The sequence below is a fragment of the Sarcophilus harrisii genome, chromosome 2, assembly GCF_902635505.1.
Source record: "Sarcophilus harrisii chromosome 2, mSarHar1.11, whole genome shotgun sequence".
NCBI classification, from domain to species: Eukaryota; Metazoa; Chordata; class Mammalia; order Dasyuromorphia; family Dasyuridae; genus Sarcophilus; species Sarcophilus harrisii.
This window is the reverse complement of record NC_045427.1, coordinates 617,536,829-617,558,000: the sequence shown is the minus strand read 5'-3', so window position 1 is coordinate 617,558,000 and position 21,172 is coordinate 617,536,829. Positions and strand designations below refer to the sequence as shown.

The window sequence follows — 21,172 nt, the reverse complement described above, 5'->3', positions numbered from 1 at the left end:
AGTCACCTCCTGGTGCTAAGCCAGCATCTGTCCCCACAACAAACAAGCAATTGTTGGGGGAAAAGGGAAATGGACAAACACAGACCTTCCTGCTTTTTTGTTTCCACCACAAAGACATACAGCTTTTCCAATATGACTGCCTTGCCCAGACTACTGAGAGCTCTGGGAATTTCTGTACCTGTTCGCTCCAGCTCAAATACCCTTATGTGTTAACTAAGGGGAGGTGGCAATGGGGGAAATCTACATCACTTCAGCTGTACAACATTAATGAGTTATAGATTTCCTTTAATTGACATAACAAGTAAACCACAATGGACAGAGAAAAGGAGTTTTCATGGCCCTCCTCTTCACAAATCATGCAGGAAACCAAGAACCAGGAAAAGCTGGTAGGCCCATGGAGCATAATCCAAAGTGCATACACAGAGCAGGGAAGCCAGGCTTAGGAAGGGCCTTCAGACAAGAGCCTGTAAGGATCTATAGAAGGGATGCAGGACTCTTAGAAAAAACCATGGTGGACACAAGCTGTTGTCACACATCAAGGGTGATCAAGTCATAAAAGAACTTATTTTGATTGGTCCAGAGTAGGACCTAGAAAAAAGAGACAGTTTTAGGGAGGGAGATTTTGGCTGAGAGCTCTCAAAGTCAAACTGTTCCAAAGTGGAAGGGCCTACTTTGGGAAGCTTTTAAGAAAAGGCCAAATGGCCACATGTTGGGGGTGTTATAGAAGAGCCAACAGCACTCTACTCTGACTGGACACTGGATTTAACCCTGGGTCCCTGAAGCAGATTTGTCTTCCTAATTACAATTTATCTAACATTTTCCATGATCATGTTTGGGCCTTCCAGTCTAGCCTGGCCATTCCTTGAGAAAAAGGCTTCTTGGAAGGCTCAGTGCCTAAGCCATTCAGCACCCCAGAGAGGCTGGCTGACCTTATAGTTAATCCCATTAGCTCCTTATGTAGAGAAGGCTTTTAGGGCCTGATGACCCTGGGGACAGACAGTGTAGGGATGATTCACATTCAGAGAGGTGATATAACTTGGGTGTGGTCTGTGGGCCAGGGTCCAAATCCAGGTTCTGTCATTCAGTCCCCCGACTCTCTCTCATGCTTATGTCTCAGGGTAGAACACAGAAGGGCCCAAGAGTTGTCAGAGGAGGGAGGGGAGCACTAAAGGGGATAAACAGCTGCCAAATTCCGAACCCTTTGTGGGAAAGACCTGGGGAAGTCCTATTCCAATTTTCTTTCCCTGAAACCCCATGAGCAACTCACAAACTGATTAACCTAGAATATTCTGAAGTTGTGATATGTGCTAAATTCACAGGGTAAACTCCTGACTATGGGATTTCCAAATAGCTATAGGACTTAAAAAAAAATTTTCTGTTAAGTGAGAAGAACGCTTCTCCCCCACTGTCAGGTCTGGGGCCTCTTAGGGAATAGATACCTCAGATACTCATCCCTGAACACCTCTGAGGCAATCCCCTCCCCATAAACAGAGAATGGGGCCTGCAGAACTGGCCCATGATGCTCTAGGGGCTCGAGTCCAAAAACTTTCCAGAACCAACGCCAAAGTCCCATTATGTATCCATTATGTCCCAGGGTGGCAGGATCAGGCAGATCGCTCCTGTTTCATGTCACACATTTCCCCCATTCGGACCACGGAGGCTTTACAACATGCAAGCGGGTTTCCACATAAAGTGTATTGGGGAAATATGTTGGTCCCAGGACCTTCACAGCCATCTTATCTTTACAGCATCCCAACTGGCCCGTATACTAAAAACAGGGGTCAAGGAGCCCCTCCGGCAAAGATGAGCTCCAGGGCTGCCTGGATGTCCCCCCCAGTTGCCTGGAGAGCTCGGAGGCTCAGCTCATCATCATGGATGCCCATGTCTCGGAGTTGCTGTAGCTGAGGCTGCCACTGGCTCTGTGGGAAGACAAGATAATTAGCCACTGTAAACAAGTCAACTTTTATTAATTAAGACTTCACTAAGTATTGAAGATAAAAAATGTAACAGGGCTATTTCTGCCTGAAGATATGGAAAGAGAGAAGACAACAAAGCTTTCATAGAGAATGCGGCAAGGCACAAAGTGTGATGGAGACATCCATTTGACATAAAAGCAAAGGAAGAGCCACTGGAACTGAACTTAGAAAGATGGAAAGAAAATGGGAGAAGAAAACACTTCAGATGTCAAGAGGACTTTTCAACAATCTAAATATCCACTAGAAATCATATTTTGCTAAAAACTGAGCTTTTAACAAATTCTTTGTTTTGCTCACAAGTAATCTCTTGAAAGGCAGAACTTTATTCTAATCAACCAAGTTTGTGAAATGAAATCAATGGGAATCACAAAAGAAAGTCACACTAGTCTTAACAACCATCAGAAATGTTAACATCGACATATTCTCTAGAATTGAAACCGATTTTTTAAAAGTTCAAAGAAAAAAACAATGATGATTCTATGGCTTTGGAAAGAATCTAAAAGAGAATGTGGAGGATTTCTAATGATGAAAAAAGCAAATGATCCCAATGAAGACAGAGGAGACAAGAGAATGACTGATGTAACTGAAATCCAATAAAGTCAGATTTCAAAAAGATTTATCTCTGAAAATGGAAATAGAAAAGTATGACTAAGAAAGAAATTGATCAATACGCTTTTATTAAACACCTCCAGTGTACCAGACAAGTGGATTCAGGACTGGGAATATAAAGAGAAAAACAAAGTATTCTATGCCCTCAAGCAGCTTATATTCCAATAAGGGAAACAAATACAAAATATACATTAAATAGAAAAAAAGTAGCCCTGGAGAGAGGGAGCTCACAGAGAAGTAGGACAGGCTTCCTACCCAGAGGAAGAACTTCAGTCTTAGGGAAGTCTAAAAAGAAATCAGAGATTTCAAGAAGCAGGAGTACAGAGGGAGATGGTCTTAGGCATGGGGGATAGTCAGTGCAAAGGTGGGAAGTGGGGCACAATGTGTGAACAGCCAGTTGGCCATAACCATAGAAAAGAATGTTAAAGACTAGAAAGGCAGAAAGGGGCTGAGCAGTGAAGAGCTTTAAGTTACACAGAAGAACATAAAAGAGGAGGATGGACCAAAATGCCTTTAGAAAAACCAGTGATGACAATTTAAGGATTGTATGTGTAGTTTTAAGAATATTTTAAACTAATAACTTGTGTTTTTATACTATCTCCATTTCCAATGACGACTCAGTGCTTATAGACATGCAAAACTCAATTTTGGTTATTTGTTCTTTCCATTTACACTGTTGTGGTCATTATGTACACTGTCTTCTTGGCTGTCTGACTTTACTCTTCATTAATTAACACAAATCCTCCTATGCTTCTCTCTTTCTTTCTTTTTTCCTGAGACAATTGGACTTAAGTGACTTGCCCAGGGTCACACAGCTAGGAAGTGTTAAAGTGTCTGAAACCAGATTTGAACTTAGGTCCTCCTGAATTCAGGGCTGATGCTCTCTAGCTTCCCCCTTCCCATGCTTCTCTAAATGCAGCATGCTCATCATTTCTTTTGGTTCAATAAAATTGCTTTTAATATATTACCCATAAGTTATTTATCCATTCACAAATCAGTGCGCAACTATTTTGTTTCTAATTTTCTGCTATCACAAAAAGTGCTACCATGACTTTGGATAAGGGGTAGGAGTTGATGCCTGGCAGTTGGTTTCATCTTATTTTAAATCTATACTAAGGTCAATAAGAAGACACCAATGCCATTGCTTAAAGAGGATGACTTATATTAATCAACAACTAAAAAGATAGCAAAACTACTCCTTGCCTATTTTGATTTCATCTTTTGTCTACAGTAATTCTCTTTAGTTGAAAAGTATCAAATAGACAGGGCTGAGGAAGTGAAATGCAACGTAAGTAGAACCAAGAAAACTATGTATATACAATGACTCCAACTACAGAAATGGAAAGAACAGCAACAACTCAAATCACATCCTAACAATTAATTAATAAAAATTCAATGTTGCAAAACAGTATCTATCAGCCCTAGCTCTAAAACAGATATGGAACAAGAATCTCCTACCACCACCAGTCCATCTGTCAAGGTGTGAAACTGGGGTGCACATCATGACAAACTGTTCTGATAAGTTAGTTTTGTTGAACTATTTTTTTTTTTTTATCCTTTTGATTGTTTATTGTAAGAGATAGCTCTCTGGGAAGAGAAAAGGGGATAGATATACTGAAAAAGGCAGACAGAAGAACAGAAGATAGTAATTTTTATTTTACTTACTTGGGGGGAGGAAAGGCAATTTGGGTTAAGGGATTTGCCCAAGGGGGTCACACAGCTAGGAAGTGTTAAGTGTCTGAGGCCAGATTTGAATCCAGGTTCCCCTGACTCCACAGTTGGTGCTCTATCCACTACACCATCTAGCTACCCCAAGGTAGCAATTATTTTTTTTTATTAAAGCTTCTTATTTCCAAAACATATGCATAGATAATTTTGAACATTCATCCTTGCAAAACCTTGTGTTCTGAATTTTTTTCCCTTCCTTACCCCCATTGCCCGTCCCTTAGATGGTAAGTCATCCATATATATTAAACATGTGCAATTCTTCTATACATATTTCCACAATTAAGATAGCATTAAAAAAAAAAAATTTAAGAGGAAACTAAAATCAAGAGAGCTAGAGAACATGGAACTGCTCTACCAAACTCGTGTCACTCTGTCGTAAGATCTTCCAGATGATATTACTCTGACTGCTGGTAATCTTTAAAAATCAGATACCAAGACAGAAAACAAGCAGATAAATGAGCTGCCCATGTTTCAAAAGGGAAAGTAGGTAGATTCTTCATGATTACACAAGGAACCATCAGAAGATTACCAAGAACAATGATGGGACACCGATTTCATCTTCTTTGATAGTGGGACTACACTTGGGGGTAAAAGGGAATGCTACTTGTGGATGAAGTTGACTTAAATTTTAGCACAGCATTTACAGTTTCACATGATATTATTATGGACAAAATAGAAAGCTGAAGACAGCATAAATACATAGATTTTTAAATGGATGAACCCAAATGTGCTCAAGTCGCTCTCTAAAATGTAGTGCCATGGAAGAGTATATTTTGACTGGCAAAAATGCCAAAATGGTCTTGGGCTGTAATGTTAAGGATACTAGGGAATTATCCACCAGTCAGGCTATGACAAAGTATTATGTCTCACATTTGGATGAGCACATCTGCAGAAGGATGACCCAGATAATAAATGAACTAAAATAGGTGACACAAACTGCTAAAAGGATTAGGGATATTTATCCCAAAGAAGAAGACTCAACGAAAACTTAAATTCACAAAAGAGATTAGATTTTTTTTTTATGTGTGATCCTGGAGGGCAAAACCAGGAACAGGACATGGACGCTAGAATGAAACAAATTCCAGCTGAGAGGAAGATGCTCTAGGATGCTCTGAAAACAAGCAACCAAAGGCTAGATGGACATGCTTCAGAGAGAATCTGCATCAGCTAAGGTTTCGAAATGATCATCACTAAGGTCCCTTTTCACTCTGAGACGCCACAAGAGGTGCACCCACTAAAAGCTCACCTCTTTAGGTGGGATAGTGCTGAAGGACTTACCTGGAGGTTTGGCTGACCCGAGGCCTGCAGGGCATGCTGGAGTGCCTGACTGAAGAGATCATTAGTAATGGGGGTACCTGACTGGACACTGGTGGACATTGGAGAAGTGCCTGAAGAGTGACCCTGAAAGCAAATCAGTTGTCAGTGACCTCCTTGAAGAAATCTCAACATTTATCTGCTTCCCCAATAAATTGCCTTCTTCCCTAGTCCCCAAATCACCTACTATAATTCTTATCTGCTCTATTGCTCCCCTGCTATCCAACAGGGTATACACATATCTTTGCTCAAAAGGAAGTAGCCCATAATGTTCTCCACCTGGGGGAGAAAGATCCTCTGAATCCCTTCTCACATCTTGGGATCTTGTTGGGCCCTAACTTCTACTTTGAGTCAATACCCTCTCTAGTAAGCTTCTAGAAAAGAAGCTGTCACTAGCAAAGGCTATGTAAGCATCTGTCAAAAACAGTACATTAGTGATCCCAAGAGTAGAAATGGCTGGACAGGACTTCAGAGTCCCTTCCAGCTCTAGGATCCCTTAACTCTATTTTAAAAAGCTGGAGAAATCACAGGAGCATCTTGGGAGTGTGATTTTCTTAGGTTCTTAGTCATTAAAGCAGGATTCATGTGTGAGCAGCAGGAACAATGTGCTACCATTATCAAACCTCAGGAGAGAGGTGGCACACCTCCATCAAGATGAAACTTTCTGGCATCAGCAAATGAAAATGTCCTGCACAGGAGGGCTCCACTTTCCTCAGGGCCTGCCCTTTTGCCCTTACCTGAGTGCCAGGGGTAGGGGTGTGAGAGCTGCTTTCCGGGGTGCTAGCCAGGGCGAGGGCTGTGGCCAGCTCACTCTGTGTGATGGGTCGAGGGCCAGCCGCTCCACTATATCCCAGGGATGCTGGGCGTGAGCTAGATGTGCTGCTGGAGGGCGTGGACCTTGTGCTCTGGTAGAGAAAACAAGAATCAGAATAAGGGTCCGTAGGTAAGCTGAACAAGTGTAATTTATGCCACATAAAACTTTTGGGGGGGAGCTCCCCATTCTGGCAAAAGACACAAGAAGTAGCCCCTAATGCAAAAGCAGGATTTGTCTGAAGGTCTCCTTAGGCAACAGAACTCAAATCTATTAAAGTCAGAAAAAAGGAAAAGGACCTGAGATGAGCCACAGGGCTGTGATAATAAAAGAACCCACTCTCATCTGGGGGGCTCTGTGAAGGGCTTGCTCCCAGAATATGCTATTGTACCTAACAGCAGGCAGCGGGGATAACTTACTGGATGAAAGTCGTCTTCATCATCAGAAAGTCCTTCAAACAGGAAGCCACCTGGTCCAGGGGAGAAGAGATTTCAGTGAGAACAGCAGAGAGCCACAGACTCAGTTCCAAAATTCATTTTAAGTTACTCTCTAGCAGCAAATTTGTACTTCATTCTGTCTCTGGAAAATTACGGGACAGATGCATTTCACTGACTCAAGCTGAGTGTTCCCAAAAGCCACTCCCCCACCCCAGCAACATACAGAAGCCCTGTGGGGTGTCAGTCCCTGTCCCAATAACATGGAAGGCTTCTGATTTCCCAAAAGGCAGCTTGCTCACCTGGCATGTCCCTGTAGGAACTGGAAGGCAGGTTGCGAGAAGAAGCCTCTGCCACTGGGAGTGGAGTGCTACCCGCCACTGAATGCAAAACCAGGATGATGGCATTGACTAGAGCAGGGTGAGCTGGGACCAGCCTGGGATAAGGACATTAAGAAACAGTCAGGTGACCTAGAGGCTGAAGCATGCAAGCTCCTACAGCAAAGTGGCTCGAGTCTTTGGCCAAGGCTCAGTCCAACACAGGCGGTGCCCCTTAAACCACCTGCCATCTGGAGTTTTCGGCAGCAGGTTTGTCCTGCTTATCACCCTCCCTCTTTCTCTATTGCAACGGAGTTTTCTATGGGTCTAAAACAGTATGAAACTCCCCTGACCATACCCCTCAGCACAGCAGAGACCCAAACTGAAACAAACTTTCCTCAGGCACTCATTTACTGCGCTTTCCCTATGTGCCACGCACTGTGCTGAGCAGCAGGGATGCAGAGAACTGCGTCCTCCAGGAGAGACAAACTGCAGCTCCGCACAAACAAGCGCTCACAGGCTAACCTGGAAAGAGGCAAGGAGGGAAGGCATAGGCCTGAGGCGTGCACCTTCTGGCACATGGCGAGGTCGTGGCTGAGACTAAAGGAAGCCAGGGAGGACCGGAGCAGCTCTGTGGAGGGAGCATTCTGGGCAAGGGCAAGAGCTGGAAGAAGCATCCAGAGGACAGAAATGAAGCATTGTGGGCAAGGAGCAGCAAGGAGGCTAGTGTCCCTGGATCCCAGAGGCCAGAACAAGGGGGAGAAGACTGGAAAGGGCTCTAAATGCCAAGCAGAGAATTCTAGATTTGATCCTATGGGAAGGAGCCAAAGGTGTTTACTGAACTGGGGGAAACTATGGTCGGACCTGTTCGTTGGGAAGATCAATGTCAGTTAAATGGAGGTTGGACTGGAGTGAGCAAACACTTGGAGGAGGGAGGCCAAGCAGCAGGGGTCTGCGCCCAGGGAGTGGCCGTGTCAAAGGAGAGAAGGAAGCAGACGCCAAGATAGTGAGAGGAAAAAACCAACGAGGAGCTGAGGAAGACACACAGATGGTGAGCCTGGCTGACGGGGAGGATGCAGTGCTCTTGACATTAATGGAGAAACTAGGAAGGGGGAAGGATTCAAGGCAAAAAATAACGTGTTTAGTTTTGGAATGTAGAGTTTAAGATGTCTACCGGACATCCGGTTTGAGAGATCTAAAGGGCACTGGAGACTGAACAACAAGGGAGAAGTTACAGTCGGATAAGGAGATTTCAGAATTGCAACTATCGAGACAACAGTTGGGACGCGGCAAGATCACCAATAAGTGAAACAGCATATGGAGAAAGAAGCATACAGAACAGAGCCCCACCCCCCCCCCACCCCCCGGGACAGTCACCAAGAGTTGCTGTTAGACAGACAGGGGGAGAAGCCGATAAAGTAGTGCCACAGACACTCAGAGAAAAGCCAAAGTGGAGGACTGACAGCGTCAACGACTGCAAAGAGATCAAGGGTGAAGACTAAGAAAAGGCCTAGGATTGAGCCATGGTTTATAGAGATCATCAATAACTGTGGAGAGGTCTTTTCTGGCTGAATGAATTCAGAAACAAGACTATTTAAAAAAAAAAAAAAAAAGTGAAAAGAAGGGGAGTCAGCCAGTACAGTTAATCTTCTCAAGGAGTTTAGTCACAAAAGGAAGAGGGAGGAAAGAAGAAGGAGATAATGGGAGACAAGAGGGATGTGAGATGAGGAAGTTCAGAGAAGGGGGGGGGGGGGGGGGGGGGGGGGGGGGGGGGGGGGGGGGGGGGGGGGGGGGGGGGGGGGGTCAGAGCCAAGATGGGAGAGAATATAGTCCTTGTCTGAGCTCTTCCTGGCTTCCCTCAGATTGACACCAGAGAAGCCTCTGAACGGGTTTTGGAGGGACGGAACCCACAAATATTTGAAGTATAATAAATATCCAGCAGAAGATATTTTGGAAGAACTTCAGGGAAGAACTATCTCAATTGGGCAGTTGGGTTCTTAGTCAAAATACAACAGCATTTGCGACTCCATTCTGGTTCAGAGGAAGGGAGGAGAGGGAGCTCTCGGCAAATGGCTTTAACTTCTTCAGTAAAATGAGGCAAGGTTGTCAGCTAAGAATGAGAGGAGAGAAAATCATGGGAGGGAACAAAAAGGTTTGGAAAAGCTGCTGCTATAAAACAATATCTGTAGACAAGCCAGTCATTTTCTCCAGGTTCATTCAGCAGCACACATGGAAGAGCAAAGGCAGTAAGTAGATGGCGGGAGGGGGATCCAAGGCTGAAGCATGGCAAGGCAATTCAGGCAATATAAGGACCAAGAGTGAAAACCAGGTGAGTTGGGTTACCAAATGCTGTCTATGGAGAAGGAGAGTGTAGCTAATGCAGGGATGACAGCCTGGGGAGAGGGCACGGAGAGGAGGAAGAATAGGCTCTGGGTTTGAGAGGGGGAGGCAGAAGGGCTGCTCTTCTGATGCTCTTCACCCTTCAGACACCCATTTTTCTCCCTCCTCTGTTCTCTCTGAACACTTCCTGGTGTCAGGTGGGTCCAACCAGGGGCATCTGTCACCAAGTGAAGCATTTGCTTCAAATACCCAGGGCAGGGCCGCCTTGCACATCCCTGTGCCTGGCACAGCACCGGACTAACAGACATATAACACCCTGACTAAGCCTCTGCTAACAGATTTCATGAGGACAGACACAATCCACTTTGCTGCCTAATCTAGCCTTAGTTTCCTGCTAGGAGTCCAGCCCAGAGCCCCTGGCAGAAGGAACTTTTGGCAGTCACATTTCACTCCCCCTCACGTTGGGCTGGGACAGACAATCCCAAATCAGAGCTGCCCAGCCCAACTCTGGGGATGACGGATGTGTCCCAAACCCTGGCTTTAGTTGGCCAGTCCACAGGCTGTGAGCTGGGCTGGGAAGACTTCAAGACCTTGGAAAAGACAAGGCTGTTCAGTCTCCTAATACACAGAAGGAGAAGGGAAGGGAGTGAGTACTTAGTGCTTTGGGGGAGCCAGGCCTTGTGCTAAGCACTTTACAAACATCGCCCCATCCAAACCCTTCTGAAAGAGACTGCTTCTGTCCCCCATATGCAGCTAACTAAACAAGGAACAGAATTAAATAACCTAACTCAGGATAACACGGCTCAAGAGTCTGCAGTTAGATTTTAACTCAGGGCTTCCTGACTCTAGGCCTGGCAACTCACCAACTACACCATCAACTAAAACAGTAATTTTATGTAGATTGGGAGGAAAAAATCACCCTTTTCCTGATCAACTAGTCAACAACAAGCACTTGCTAAGTGCCTGCTTTGTGCCAAGCACTCCGCAACAAGCTGCCTATTCTTCAGCCACATCCTTTATCCCTCTATTCCATGGCATTTCACCCTGTCCATTTGGGGGAACTTTTCTCTTCAGAACATGCTAAAATAGAAACTCCCAGTTTATTGGCTGCCTGGTGTCTCCCCCACTATGATCTCGATAATAGCAAAGTAATAAGCCCCCCCTACACAGAACTCCTGCCCACCCTATAAAACATCTTGAACTCCCAAATCTTTGACCTGAAACATGGACCAAAGAATCCTAAATTGTTCTGGTCTGCCTCTCTTTCCTGCTATGGCCCAATTATCACTGAACCCAAGGATGCCCAAAGGCTTCCACAGTAGTATATCTCATTTCCCTTCTCCTCCATCCTCCTGCTGTGAAGGGATCAGTTCCAACCTTATATGCAGGAGACTCAAGAGTTACCCTCATTTTACCGTGTCAGTCCTAGAACTGGTAATAATAACAATAGCTAGCACCTATATAATAATAAATCTTTTTGACCCTCATAACAACTGGGGGACACAGGTATTATAATCCACTTTGCAGCTGAGGAAACTGAGGCTGACTGACTTGCCCAGAGTCACACAGCTACAGAGCATTTGAGAAGGAATTTTAATTCAAGTCTTCCCTGATTCCAAGTCCAAAGCTCCATCCCTCTGCCATCTCATCTTCATGGAGGAATTAAAAAGTCACTGGACTATCCCCAGGACCCTGCCCCTTGTCTCCCTGAGTGTTTCCAAGTTACCTTCCTGGCCTTCCCAGAAATGAGTTTTCAGCACCCACCCCCCACTCCCAGTAGTCCTGACCTTCTCTAGGCCCTTCCCACTCAGAATCTCATCTCTTCTCACCCACTTGCACCCAGAGAAGTTCAAGGGTTTTTCTGCGAGAGAACGGACTTGGAGCAAGTGCTTGGCCACATAGGCCATGGGACACTTACGTATCCAGCATGCTGGGATCAGCGAAGACGGAGAAGAGATCCTTATCCTGAAGCACTCCTGGAAGAGACCCAGAAAATATATCAGAGATCAAGAAGGGAAAGGATGGGAGTTCTAGGGGGTTCTAAGGAAATGGGTTCCCAAACATTCTAAATAGAGAGCCTGGAGGCCTGCAGGCTCCATTCAATAGAGAGCCCTTGGGCACTCACAAGGCATAAGAACCTACATGGCAGAGTAGCTCCCCTCCCAGCAGTTTAATCCTTCACCTTCTTTTCTTTAAGTGATTTGCCCAAAGCTGCACAGCTGGTGTCAAGTGTCCAAGGCCTACAAATCTCAAGGGAACTGAAGAGTTCCAAGAGGAAAAGGGAGGGAAGCACTGCTATCACAGAAGGACCTCTCATACAAAGGCATGTGAGCTGGAAATAGACTGCCATGAACAAGGTTGACCTATACTTCAAGAAGTGGCTCCAGAAAGGATCCATAACTATAACCTACATCAACCTACTAATTATATCTTGGGGAGAAAGAGTAGAAGGAGGAGACATGGAGGGAAAGATTATGGAACTCAATTTTTTAATTGTTTTTACTTATAATTAGGGAGCCAGCAGGGAAAAAAGAATAAAATGTCATTTAAAAAAAATACCAAGAAACAAAAAAAATTGAACACTGACTCTGTGTAAGACCTTGTACTATCAAGCCAAGTCATGTGTCCACACAATCCAGGTCTCATTCTGGGCTGTTACCTCCTCAGGAAAGCCTTTCCCAATAACCTGGGACATTAGAATGAGACATTCTAAAGAATCATAGAACTTCAACATGGAAGACCACACAACCCAAACCCCCAAAAGAACCCTCTGTACAAGAATAACATGTGTTCTCCCACAGCTCACAATATTGATCTTTACCGGTTTTCTGGGTACAACTTCACAGTTGTTTCATTGGTATTTCACTTATTATTTAGTGATCTGGAGCATATGGTTGTGTAATTTATCTTTTAAGAATTATCTGCTCCCATCCTTTGACTATTTGTCCAAACAGTGACCTTGCAGAAAGCAATTTTGGGAAAGGAATGGGAACCAACTAAAGCCAAATTGCAGGGGTTGAAGAATGAGTAGTGAGGAACAAGGAGCATGAAGTGCCTGCGGCTCTCCATATAAAGGCCTGTTAAATGACTGTAGTGAAGGGAAATCAGAAGCCAGAGCTCAAGGGGACAGAGGGATCAAGGAACAGCAGTTTTACTTTATTTTGAAAAGGAGAGAACCCAATGGATTTCTAAGCAGAGAAGGCATTAATAATGAGGAAGATATGAAAAAGTTGATAAACAATGGGGAGCTTCATGAAACAAGACAGTGGAAGAACCCGTAGGGGCAGAAGAGGCGGCAGTTAGCCTTGGCAAGTAGGATTGTCCACCAGTTCCTCTGGACATGAGGACAAGAGACAGTATTTCTGGGATGTGCTGGGGGGAAGACTGTAAGATCACCATCTGCTGGAGAGAGACTTAAGAAGGGTTCTAGCCGCTACAGTAGCCATGAAGACAATGCTGATGATAGCACCAAGGGAGAAAGATGCAAAGGCTCTCCTACCTTTATAAATGAGGACATGGAGGCTCAGAATCCCTCAGAGAGATTTGTGCTAGAGATCACACAGTATGGGTCTGATGTAGCTAGCACATGAATCCAAGTCCCACTCTACCCACTTTGGTCCCATGATAGAGTCAACAGAGATTTAAAAGAACTCTCAATTTTCACAACCATCTGAGGATTTTTACAGCACTTACCCAGTGCAATGGGATCACTGCTGAGGCCTGGGGTGGCTACAATGATCTGATCCAAGGATTCTTTATTCCCTAGCATCTTAAAGACCTGTCAAAAAGAAGACAGCCCAAACTAATCAGCAAACACCACCACCTTGTAGGAGGAGAAACTTCGAGGGATCTTGCTCTTTACAAGTGGGAATTACAATAAAGTATATAATCAAATCATTGGAACAAGGGCCCAGGTAATCCCTTGAATATTAGCTGGAGCTTTCCCTTTTTTCAAAGAGAAACAAAAGGTTGAAGGAGGAGAAACAAACAATAAGGACAGCATGACTATATTGGTTCCTCCATCCCTGCCTCCACACTGATACCTCCCCTCATGATAAGGAAGTCTGAGAACAAGTGCCCAAGGACAAAAGCCTCATGCATACCAGAATTCCTTTTCAACCCATCACCAGCTAAAATTGTCCATTTCTACATATGGTGTAGAACCTTTACATATGGTGAGGTCTTTAGATTTAATTCTGTTAATCTACCTGGCAGGAAGGATTAGAGCTGTTGCACAGATTTTTTAAAAAATGAGTCTCAGAGGGCTGAAGCAATTTATTCAGTCAAAATAATAAAGTAAAGTAAAAAACAAAGACCTGGGCTTTTGTCTTGGAGACACATAGTTGTTTCAATGAATCAAGACTGGCACTATGTCATTAATGCTCTACCTAACTGTACCCAGGCCCCTCTCAGAAATACAAAGGATCCCCTGATGCCCAAAGACATGCCAAGAACACCCCAAGGACGTCTTGGTTGCTATGACAACAGTTCCCAGATAATCCAATCCCTTTCAGACCCTGTCCTATGTTCCTGGTAACCAAACAATAAGAAATGCTAGATTTGGGTCTACACCTCATACTTACTGCATCTCGGTAGGCAGGACTGCTATGCAAGGCAGTGTGCAACACCCGGAACTCCCTCTGGGCAGCCACCTTGTCCACAGGCTCTAGAGGCAAGAGGTTCCAACAGACAGATGAGAGCCAGCAGAAGAGGGCCCACACAAGTTTAGAGAAGGGCATCCTCCCTTGAGAAGAGGGAGGGCCTGGATGAGATGGCTGCCATGTGCTAGTTCCACACCACCTCCCCCAGGTCAGGCTGGGGCTTCAAGGTCTAGTCTCATCCCTGGTTACTTTCTTGCCCTCCTACATGCAAGTCCACATGGTGTTATCCATCTTATGATTCTTGGCCCTCCTGACCTCTGTACAGATGGCTTGGTTCTACAAAGGGAGGGGAGGTGTGGAGATCAGAGTCATTTCCCCATTACCAACCAATAAAGCAGATGCCTCTTTTAAAGAACGAGGAAAACAGTCATCTACTAGCAGCACATAAGAGCCATTTATGACAAAAATCCTTTTAAGATTTGGTAGCTAGGGATATTAAGACAAGAAAAGAGACACTTATCAGAAGACACTCCCCCAACTGCTCAAGGCTTTGTCTCCTCTGCAGCAAGCATAGAAACAATCCCCCAATACAGGCCATTTCAAGCTCTAAGTAATATAACTAATGGTTTAAAAACAATGCTAACTGTTTTTTTTTTTTTTTTTTCCACTTAGAGGGTGAGAAATATTCTACCCTCTAAATATAACATTAGCAAATTCATTAGACCTTTGGCTTTGAGGGCTTGACAAAAAAAGCAAGCATTTTTGCACCTAAGTGCACAACAGGAATGGTTTCCCTCCTAAATGGGGAACTCCATTTGCATTTAAAGAATAAATAAATTTTTTGACCCTAGGCAAATCACTTAACCCCAAATGCCTCATCAAAAATAATAATAATAATAATAAAATAAAATTTATCTTTAATGTCTTAACTTGTGTTTTCCCCCAATTTAAAACAATTTTTACATGTTTTTAAAACTTTTGAGTTCCAGATTTTCTCCCTTATCTTCATTCCCAATTAAGAAAGCACATGTGAAGTTATGCAAAACATTTCCTTAAGTCATATTGTGAAAGAAAACAGATCTCCCATCCTAACACACACACACCCTTCAAGAAAAATAGTTAAAAAAAAAAAAAAAGAGAGAGACAAAGAGAGAAATGCTTCAATTTGTATTCAGATACAATCAGTTTCTTTTCTGGGTATGGATAGCAGTTTTCATCAGAAATTCTTCAGAAAAGTTGTGGATCATTGTACTGCTGAGAACAACAAAGTCATTTATAGCTGGTCATCCCAAAACATTGCTATTACTTTACATACAGTACATTTCACTTTGCTCGAGTTCAGGGAGGACTTGCCAGTTTTTTTCCTGAGAGCACCTTGTTCATTTCTCATAGAACAATAATATTCCATCACAAACACATACCACAATTTATCCAGCCATTCCCCAATTGATGGGCATCTTCTCATTTTCCAATTTTTTGCCCCAAGAGCTGCTATAAATATTTTTTGTAGATATATGTTATTTTCCTTTTTTTTTTTTTAAATCTCTTTTGGTATTCATGCCTGCTAGTGGTATTGTTAGATCAAAGGATATGCATGAATTTATAGATCTTTGGATATAGATCATATCTTTTGATCACTTATCAATTGGGGCATGGAAAAAAATTATTGTTGAGGTATAAAAGTCTACAATCAGGAAAAAAAAAAAAAAAGGATGGGGATCATACTTTAATATAGTCCGTTGAAAGGAGATATGACAAGGAGTTTGTTTTCACAACTTGCTCAATCTGATTTCATACATGTGTTTGTGAAAGCAGAGATTCTCACATTCAGACAGCTCCTTTGGAGTAGGGATTGTTTCATTTTTTGTTCTTGTATCTCCAGGGATCAAAGTGCACAGCATGTGGTATGTGCATCTTAGCTGCTTGTTGAATGTTGGAGGAAATTCAAGGAAAATGGAACCATTAAGGAACACACTGCTACTAGGCCTGTGAAATGGCTCGGCCATTCTGGAGAACAATTCGGATCCATGCCCTTAAACTTATTAAAATGTGTGTATCCCTTGATACAACTATGCCATTATTTAGCCTATACCACAGAGATCAAAAAAAGATAAAATGGATAAATAAGTACAATATCAGCTTCATAATCAAAAACTGGAAACTAAGAAAATGTCCACATATTAGGAAATGGCTAAACAAATGGCAATATATGTATGGAATGGAATATTATTGTACCCTTACGAATGACAAAATAGGTGGTTTTCCAAGGAAGCTGGGACAGCCTCTATAATCTGATGTGCAGGGTTATATAAGACAAATTTAGGTGATGATTTATACCACAGCAACATTAAACAACTTCTAAACTCTAATTAATGCAATCCTTAACCAGCCAAAGGGACTAAAGATGAATCATACCACCCACTTCTTGCCAGAGATGTGATGGACTTAAAATCCAAAATGAGACATTCATTTTTGAAAGAGACGGTATTGAGACTGAGAAATGTTCATAAAAATAAACAAGTTTGCAAAAACAATGTGTATTGATTAACTGCCTGCAGAGAGTAATGATTCACTATAAATTTCAAACTAATAACCATGCACTGCTCTTAGTACTGTGAAACGGTGTCAAAAAGTACCTGTAAAATGTGTTCATTTTTAGACAAAGCCTTCTTGAGGCCCAGGATTTTCTAACCTTAAGGTAAATAAATCCTCAATATATCCTAGTTCTAGTTCTACAGCATCTACAAATCCAATGTCATTGGATTGATAATGTGAATCAACCAGCTCCATCTCTGGCAAGCACAGAATGGACTTGGGGGCCAAAGGCTGGTCGGCCAACTTCACCATGAGGTGCCAGTCCAAGGGACATCCTCTCTCTTTCTCGCTCTCTCTTCCTCCCTTGAAGACAGTAAACTCTGCCACTCAAAAGCCAATGAGGCTGACAGATGTAGTCTCTAGGCAAATTATGTTTATCAATACTTTTTTTAAAAAAGCATAGTTATTTAAGAGTTCAAAAAATGTGTCAATATTTTCTTTTTTTTTTGTAATGAGCACCAAACACAAAAACACTAAATCAGAAATAAATTCCTGTCAAACTAATCTACTTGTTCTCCATCCACGGTATGCCTTTTCCCACTTGTGTGTTTCTGCACAAGCTGTTTCACATGCCTGGAACTTGCTCCCTCCTCACTGCCACTTCAAGTCCCCAGGTCCATTCAAGCTCAGCTCAAGCACCATCTCCTCCAAGAGACCTGTCCTGATCCCCTCCCCCCACCCCAGATGTTGGTAATTCCCTTCTAATCCCGCCCCCCCATTACTTTGAATATGTTTTTCCTGACTTGTAATTTTTCGTGTATCCCCAGCACTTATCACATAGCAGGCATTTAAAATTTTGTAAATTGATTTAAAATGTCAAGTACATTCTTATCCAAGAGGCTAGAAATGATAGAAATGCAAAAAGGGACTGATGTTACAAAAAGAAAAAGTCAATGCTGTCTTATTCAGTGATGGGAAATTCAGAAGTAAATAATAGATAATTCTTGTAACAATTTCATTAAGTGATATCCCTAGGTCTTGACCCCATCAACTCATAGCATTTTCCTTCCCTTGAAAGATACAATTTCTGTCTAAATGAGACCACCAACCACTCTCACCTGCTTTCTGATCTGGTTCCGGCCATGACTTTCGCAAAACATGGACTGTGGACCCAGGCTGGATACCATAGAAATCAAGAGTCTGTTCATCCTTTAACTTTCGCCCACAATAGATTAGATCTGAAACAGAAGGATCCGTGGTTTTCACTTAAAAGATCAGAATTTAAGATACTTCCAAACAAGCTACATCAGCTGACACTACTTCATTTTATCCACATGGCAAAGAAAAGAGGGATAGGATGAAAATTTCAATTTCAAAATGAAATGTTAATAAAGTGTTCGCCCGTCAGCTGACATGCCTGGTCCTTTAAGAGGTGTGCTTGTTGACTATTTCTCTGCCTACAAATTCTTTAACTGACTTATGACTGAGATCCCAAAAGGAACAACATGCTGTTATGAAAATGGGCTCTGGATTTGTATTTGAAATTGGAATTAGCCAAAATACGACAGTTCGAATTCTGGCTCTGCTGCTTTCTACCCAGGTGACGGTGGACAAGTCCCTGCCCCGTCTGAGCTTCACTTCGCTCACCTATCAAATTAAGGCCCCGGAACACTCTCTGCTCCAAATCTCGAGACTCTAACTGTGCCTGGGTCTGGGTTTACAAAGCGACACCCTAAGTCTTACTGTTCATAAGTGCGTTTGGGTGGCCTGGGCAGCGTGTATGACCTTTGTCCACCGCACCGAGAGGGATGCCTTGCAGACCCTGGCTCTGGCTCTTGACCAAAGCACAAACCCAATGCGATGCCGGCACAGGCACGGAGGCTGCCCGCCCTTCCCGTTAAGGGAGGATAAAGCTCCGCGGGGCTGACGCTTCCTTTGCGGGACTGCGGACAAAGGCCGCCGATCTCCAGTTCTCCCCGCGCCGCGGGGCCTCGGCCCCCATGCTCTCCTCTGACGTTCCGAGAGGCCCGCACAGCTGCCCGGGGCTCACCGATCAGCTCCGGGTCCGGGACCGACTCCTGCAGCTTGCCGGCAATGAGCTGCTTCAGGAAGGAGATGCTGTAGGCGCCGAGCGAGTAGTCGCCCAGCTCCGTCTCCGGCAAGCGCAGAATGGACTTGGGGGCCAGGGGCTGGTCGGCCAGCTTCACCGCGAGGTGCCAGTCCGAGAGAGACATCCTCTCTCTTTCTCGTTCTCTCTTCCTCCCTGGAAGAGAGCAAACTCTGCCACTCACGAGCCTCCGAGGCCCGAGGGAGCCTCCAACCTGCCCCCGGAGGCGTCCCCGCGTCAGCCCACCGGACCGGCATTATGACGTCACTTCCAGGACCCGCCGCCCTGAGTCGGGACACCTGGCCCGCACGTGGTCAGAGCAAAGCCGGGCCGACCTTTGCACCTTCCCCCGTGCTCGGCACACAGCAGGGGCTTAATGAGTGGTGACCTCGGGACAGAACAGCCTGCAAAGGGCACCTCTTTCTTATTGAGATCCCGCCCTGGGGGACGGGATTCTGGGCTGGGCGAGGCCCAGAGGTCATGCCGGGGCCCCGGGCCTCTCTTCCCGCCCCAGGCCCGGCTCCATCCTCCGTCCCGGGAATCGAGGTCAAAGACTCCCCCGCGACGTAGGCCCTACGCCCCGGAAGCCAAACGGGGTGAGAGCGGAGAAGTATGGGAACTGTCATCCGTGTCACGGCGGAAAATGGGCCCCAAAGCGCAGGGCCCGAACCCACCCGGGGCCCGTCCCCTCACCCGTCCCGCGGAAAGATCCCGGCCCGCAGAGCCGCCGGGGTAAACACTCACTCTGCCCCTCACACCGGAAGCCGGAAGCTCCGCGTTGCATGCTGGGAATTGCAGTTTTCTACGTCCCCGTCTCTCCTCCCATTCCCCCCAATTTTTCTGCTTATCCTACTTATGCCAGCGTCCATCCACCCACCCCTCCGCTCTCCCAGCCAGCCCGCTCAAGAATACGTTGTACGCATGCTCACTCGGATTCGGGGCTCCTCCTCCTCTCTCTCCTCCTCTTCTTCTGGGTCACCCGCGCGCAGTCTGGGGCACGAGCACGGCCGCGAGCGTGGTCGCTCCCAGAGGGTGGGGCCGGGATGGCCCCTACGCGCGTCCGTTTGAAGCTGGCAGGCTCGAGGGCCTGGAGAAGGGCTGAGGGGGGGGAAGGCGAAGGGAGAAACCGGGGAGGAAAGGCAGGACGAGGAGACGGGCCCCAACTGGGTCGCACTGAGCCGGGTTGAGGATCGAGACGCCGTCCGCGGGTCCTCGCGTAGCTCGAAGGCCCAGAGCAAGGGCGAGGAGGAAATGGAGAGGAGTGGGAGCGGGGGAGGGGAAGAGGAGGGAAAGGAGGGTCTCACGTAACCTTCGCCCGGGTTCTCGCGAGATCAGCGCCTGGGTGGTCCTAACTCAGAGGGGGCGAGGCGCCCCCTGGAGATGGGGAGGGAATATTGCAGGTCCTCGTGACCTGCAGCCAGTGCCCGGCCCTCAGTTTCATCATCTGTGAAATGGGGACTTTGGAATAAATGGCCTCTGATGCCCCTTCCATCTCTAGAGACAGACAGACACAGAGACACAGAGAGAGAGACAGACAGAGACAGAGACAGAGAGAGACAGACAGACAGAGAGAGAGACAGAAAGAGAGAGAGAGAGGCTTCTTGGAGGCTTTGGGCCACTCTGCTTCACTTAAATCCAAGCCACCCACAAGCCGGTGCCCACGATGTCCTTGGTCCTCTTGGAAAGGGAAGGCGGCAGTAACCATGGTATAAGCTCCATTAGCGCCTTCTCCTACCTCCTGGGTGCAAACCCCTAAGGGCTCTCTTTAGGACGTTTGTTTGGTTCTCTCCACCCCAGAACCTCTGAGGAACAGAGCCCACTAGAGACCTTGTCATCCTAGTGGCCTTTTGGTGATACCATCAATCGCCTTTGAAAATGAAAAACAAGGCTTTTGTCAACAACCCGAAACAAATCCGGGGAGGACTCCCACCCCCATCCCATACGTTTTCTTTGTTTTTTAATACACATTTCTTTATGAATCTGTTGGTTGAGAAAAATGAGAACAAAAGGGAAACACCCCAAAGAAAATGAATGTACCACTAGTTAACTGATTGACGTTCAGTCTCCATAGTTCTTTCTCTGGACACAAATGGCGGTTTTCTATCCAAAGTTTATTGGAAATACCTTGGATCATGGAACCGCCGAGAAGAACCAAGTCTTTCACTAATCACTGCACAATCTTGCTGTTACTGTGTACGATGTATTCCTGGTTCTGCTTGTTTCACTCAGCATTAGTTTGTGTAAATCTCTCCAGGACTTTCTAAATTAGCTTGTTCATCTTTTTTTATAGAATAATAACATTCTGTTACTTTCATATGCCATAACTTATTGAGCTATTCCCCAATTGATGGACATCTACTCATTTTCCAATTCTTTGCCCCATATATTCTTTAAACATGG

At 45.0% G+C, this 21,172-nt stretch overlaps 1 protein-coding gene across 3 annotated transcripts; it reads right to left on the bottom strand.

Moving 5' to 3' along the window:
* Nucleotides 1–268: 268 nt before the first annotated feature.
* Nucleotides 269–20,063, bottom strand: UBL7 (ubiquitin like 7). Of its 3 annotated transcripts, none has more exons than XM_023500765.2 (11): nucleotides 19,702–20,063; nucleotides 18,716–18,928; nucleotides 17,784–17,903; nucleotides 14,113–14,195; nucleotides 13,223–13,307; nucleotides 11,448–11,505; nucleotides 7,175–7,308; nucleotides 6,858–6,907; nucleotides 6,365–6,532; nucleotides 5,592–5,714; nucleotides 269–1,919 (listed from the first exon to the last, which is right to left on the bottom strand). In XM_023500765.2, exons 2-11 carry the CDS (start codon nucleotides 18,897–18,899, stop codon nucleotides 1,782–1,784), a joined length of 1,143 nt encoding a protein of 380 aa, XP_023356533.1. In that variant the 5' UTR covers nucleotides 18,900–18,928; nucleotides 19,702–20,063; the 3' UTR covers nucleotides 269–1,781. The 3 variants fall into 3 exon arrangements, with proteins under 3 accessions (XP_023356533.1, XP_003755020.1, XP_012401482.1); XM_003754972.4 differs by lacking the exon at nucleotides 19,702–20,063 and adding an exon at nucleotides 19,517–19,695; XM_012546028.3 differs by lacking the exon at nucleotides 19,702–20,063 and adding an exon at nucleotides 19,466–19,678.
* Between the last annotated feature and the right edge of the window lie 1,109 nt (nucleotides 20,064–21,172).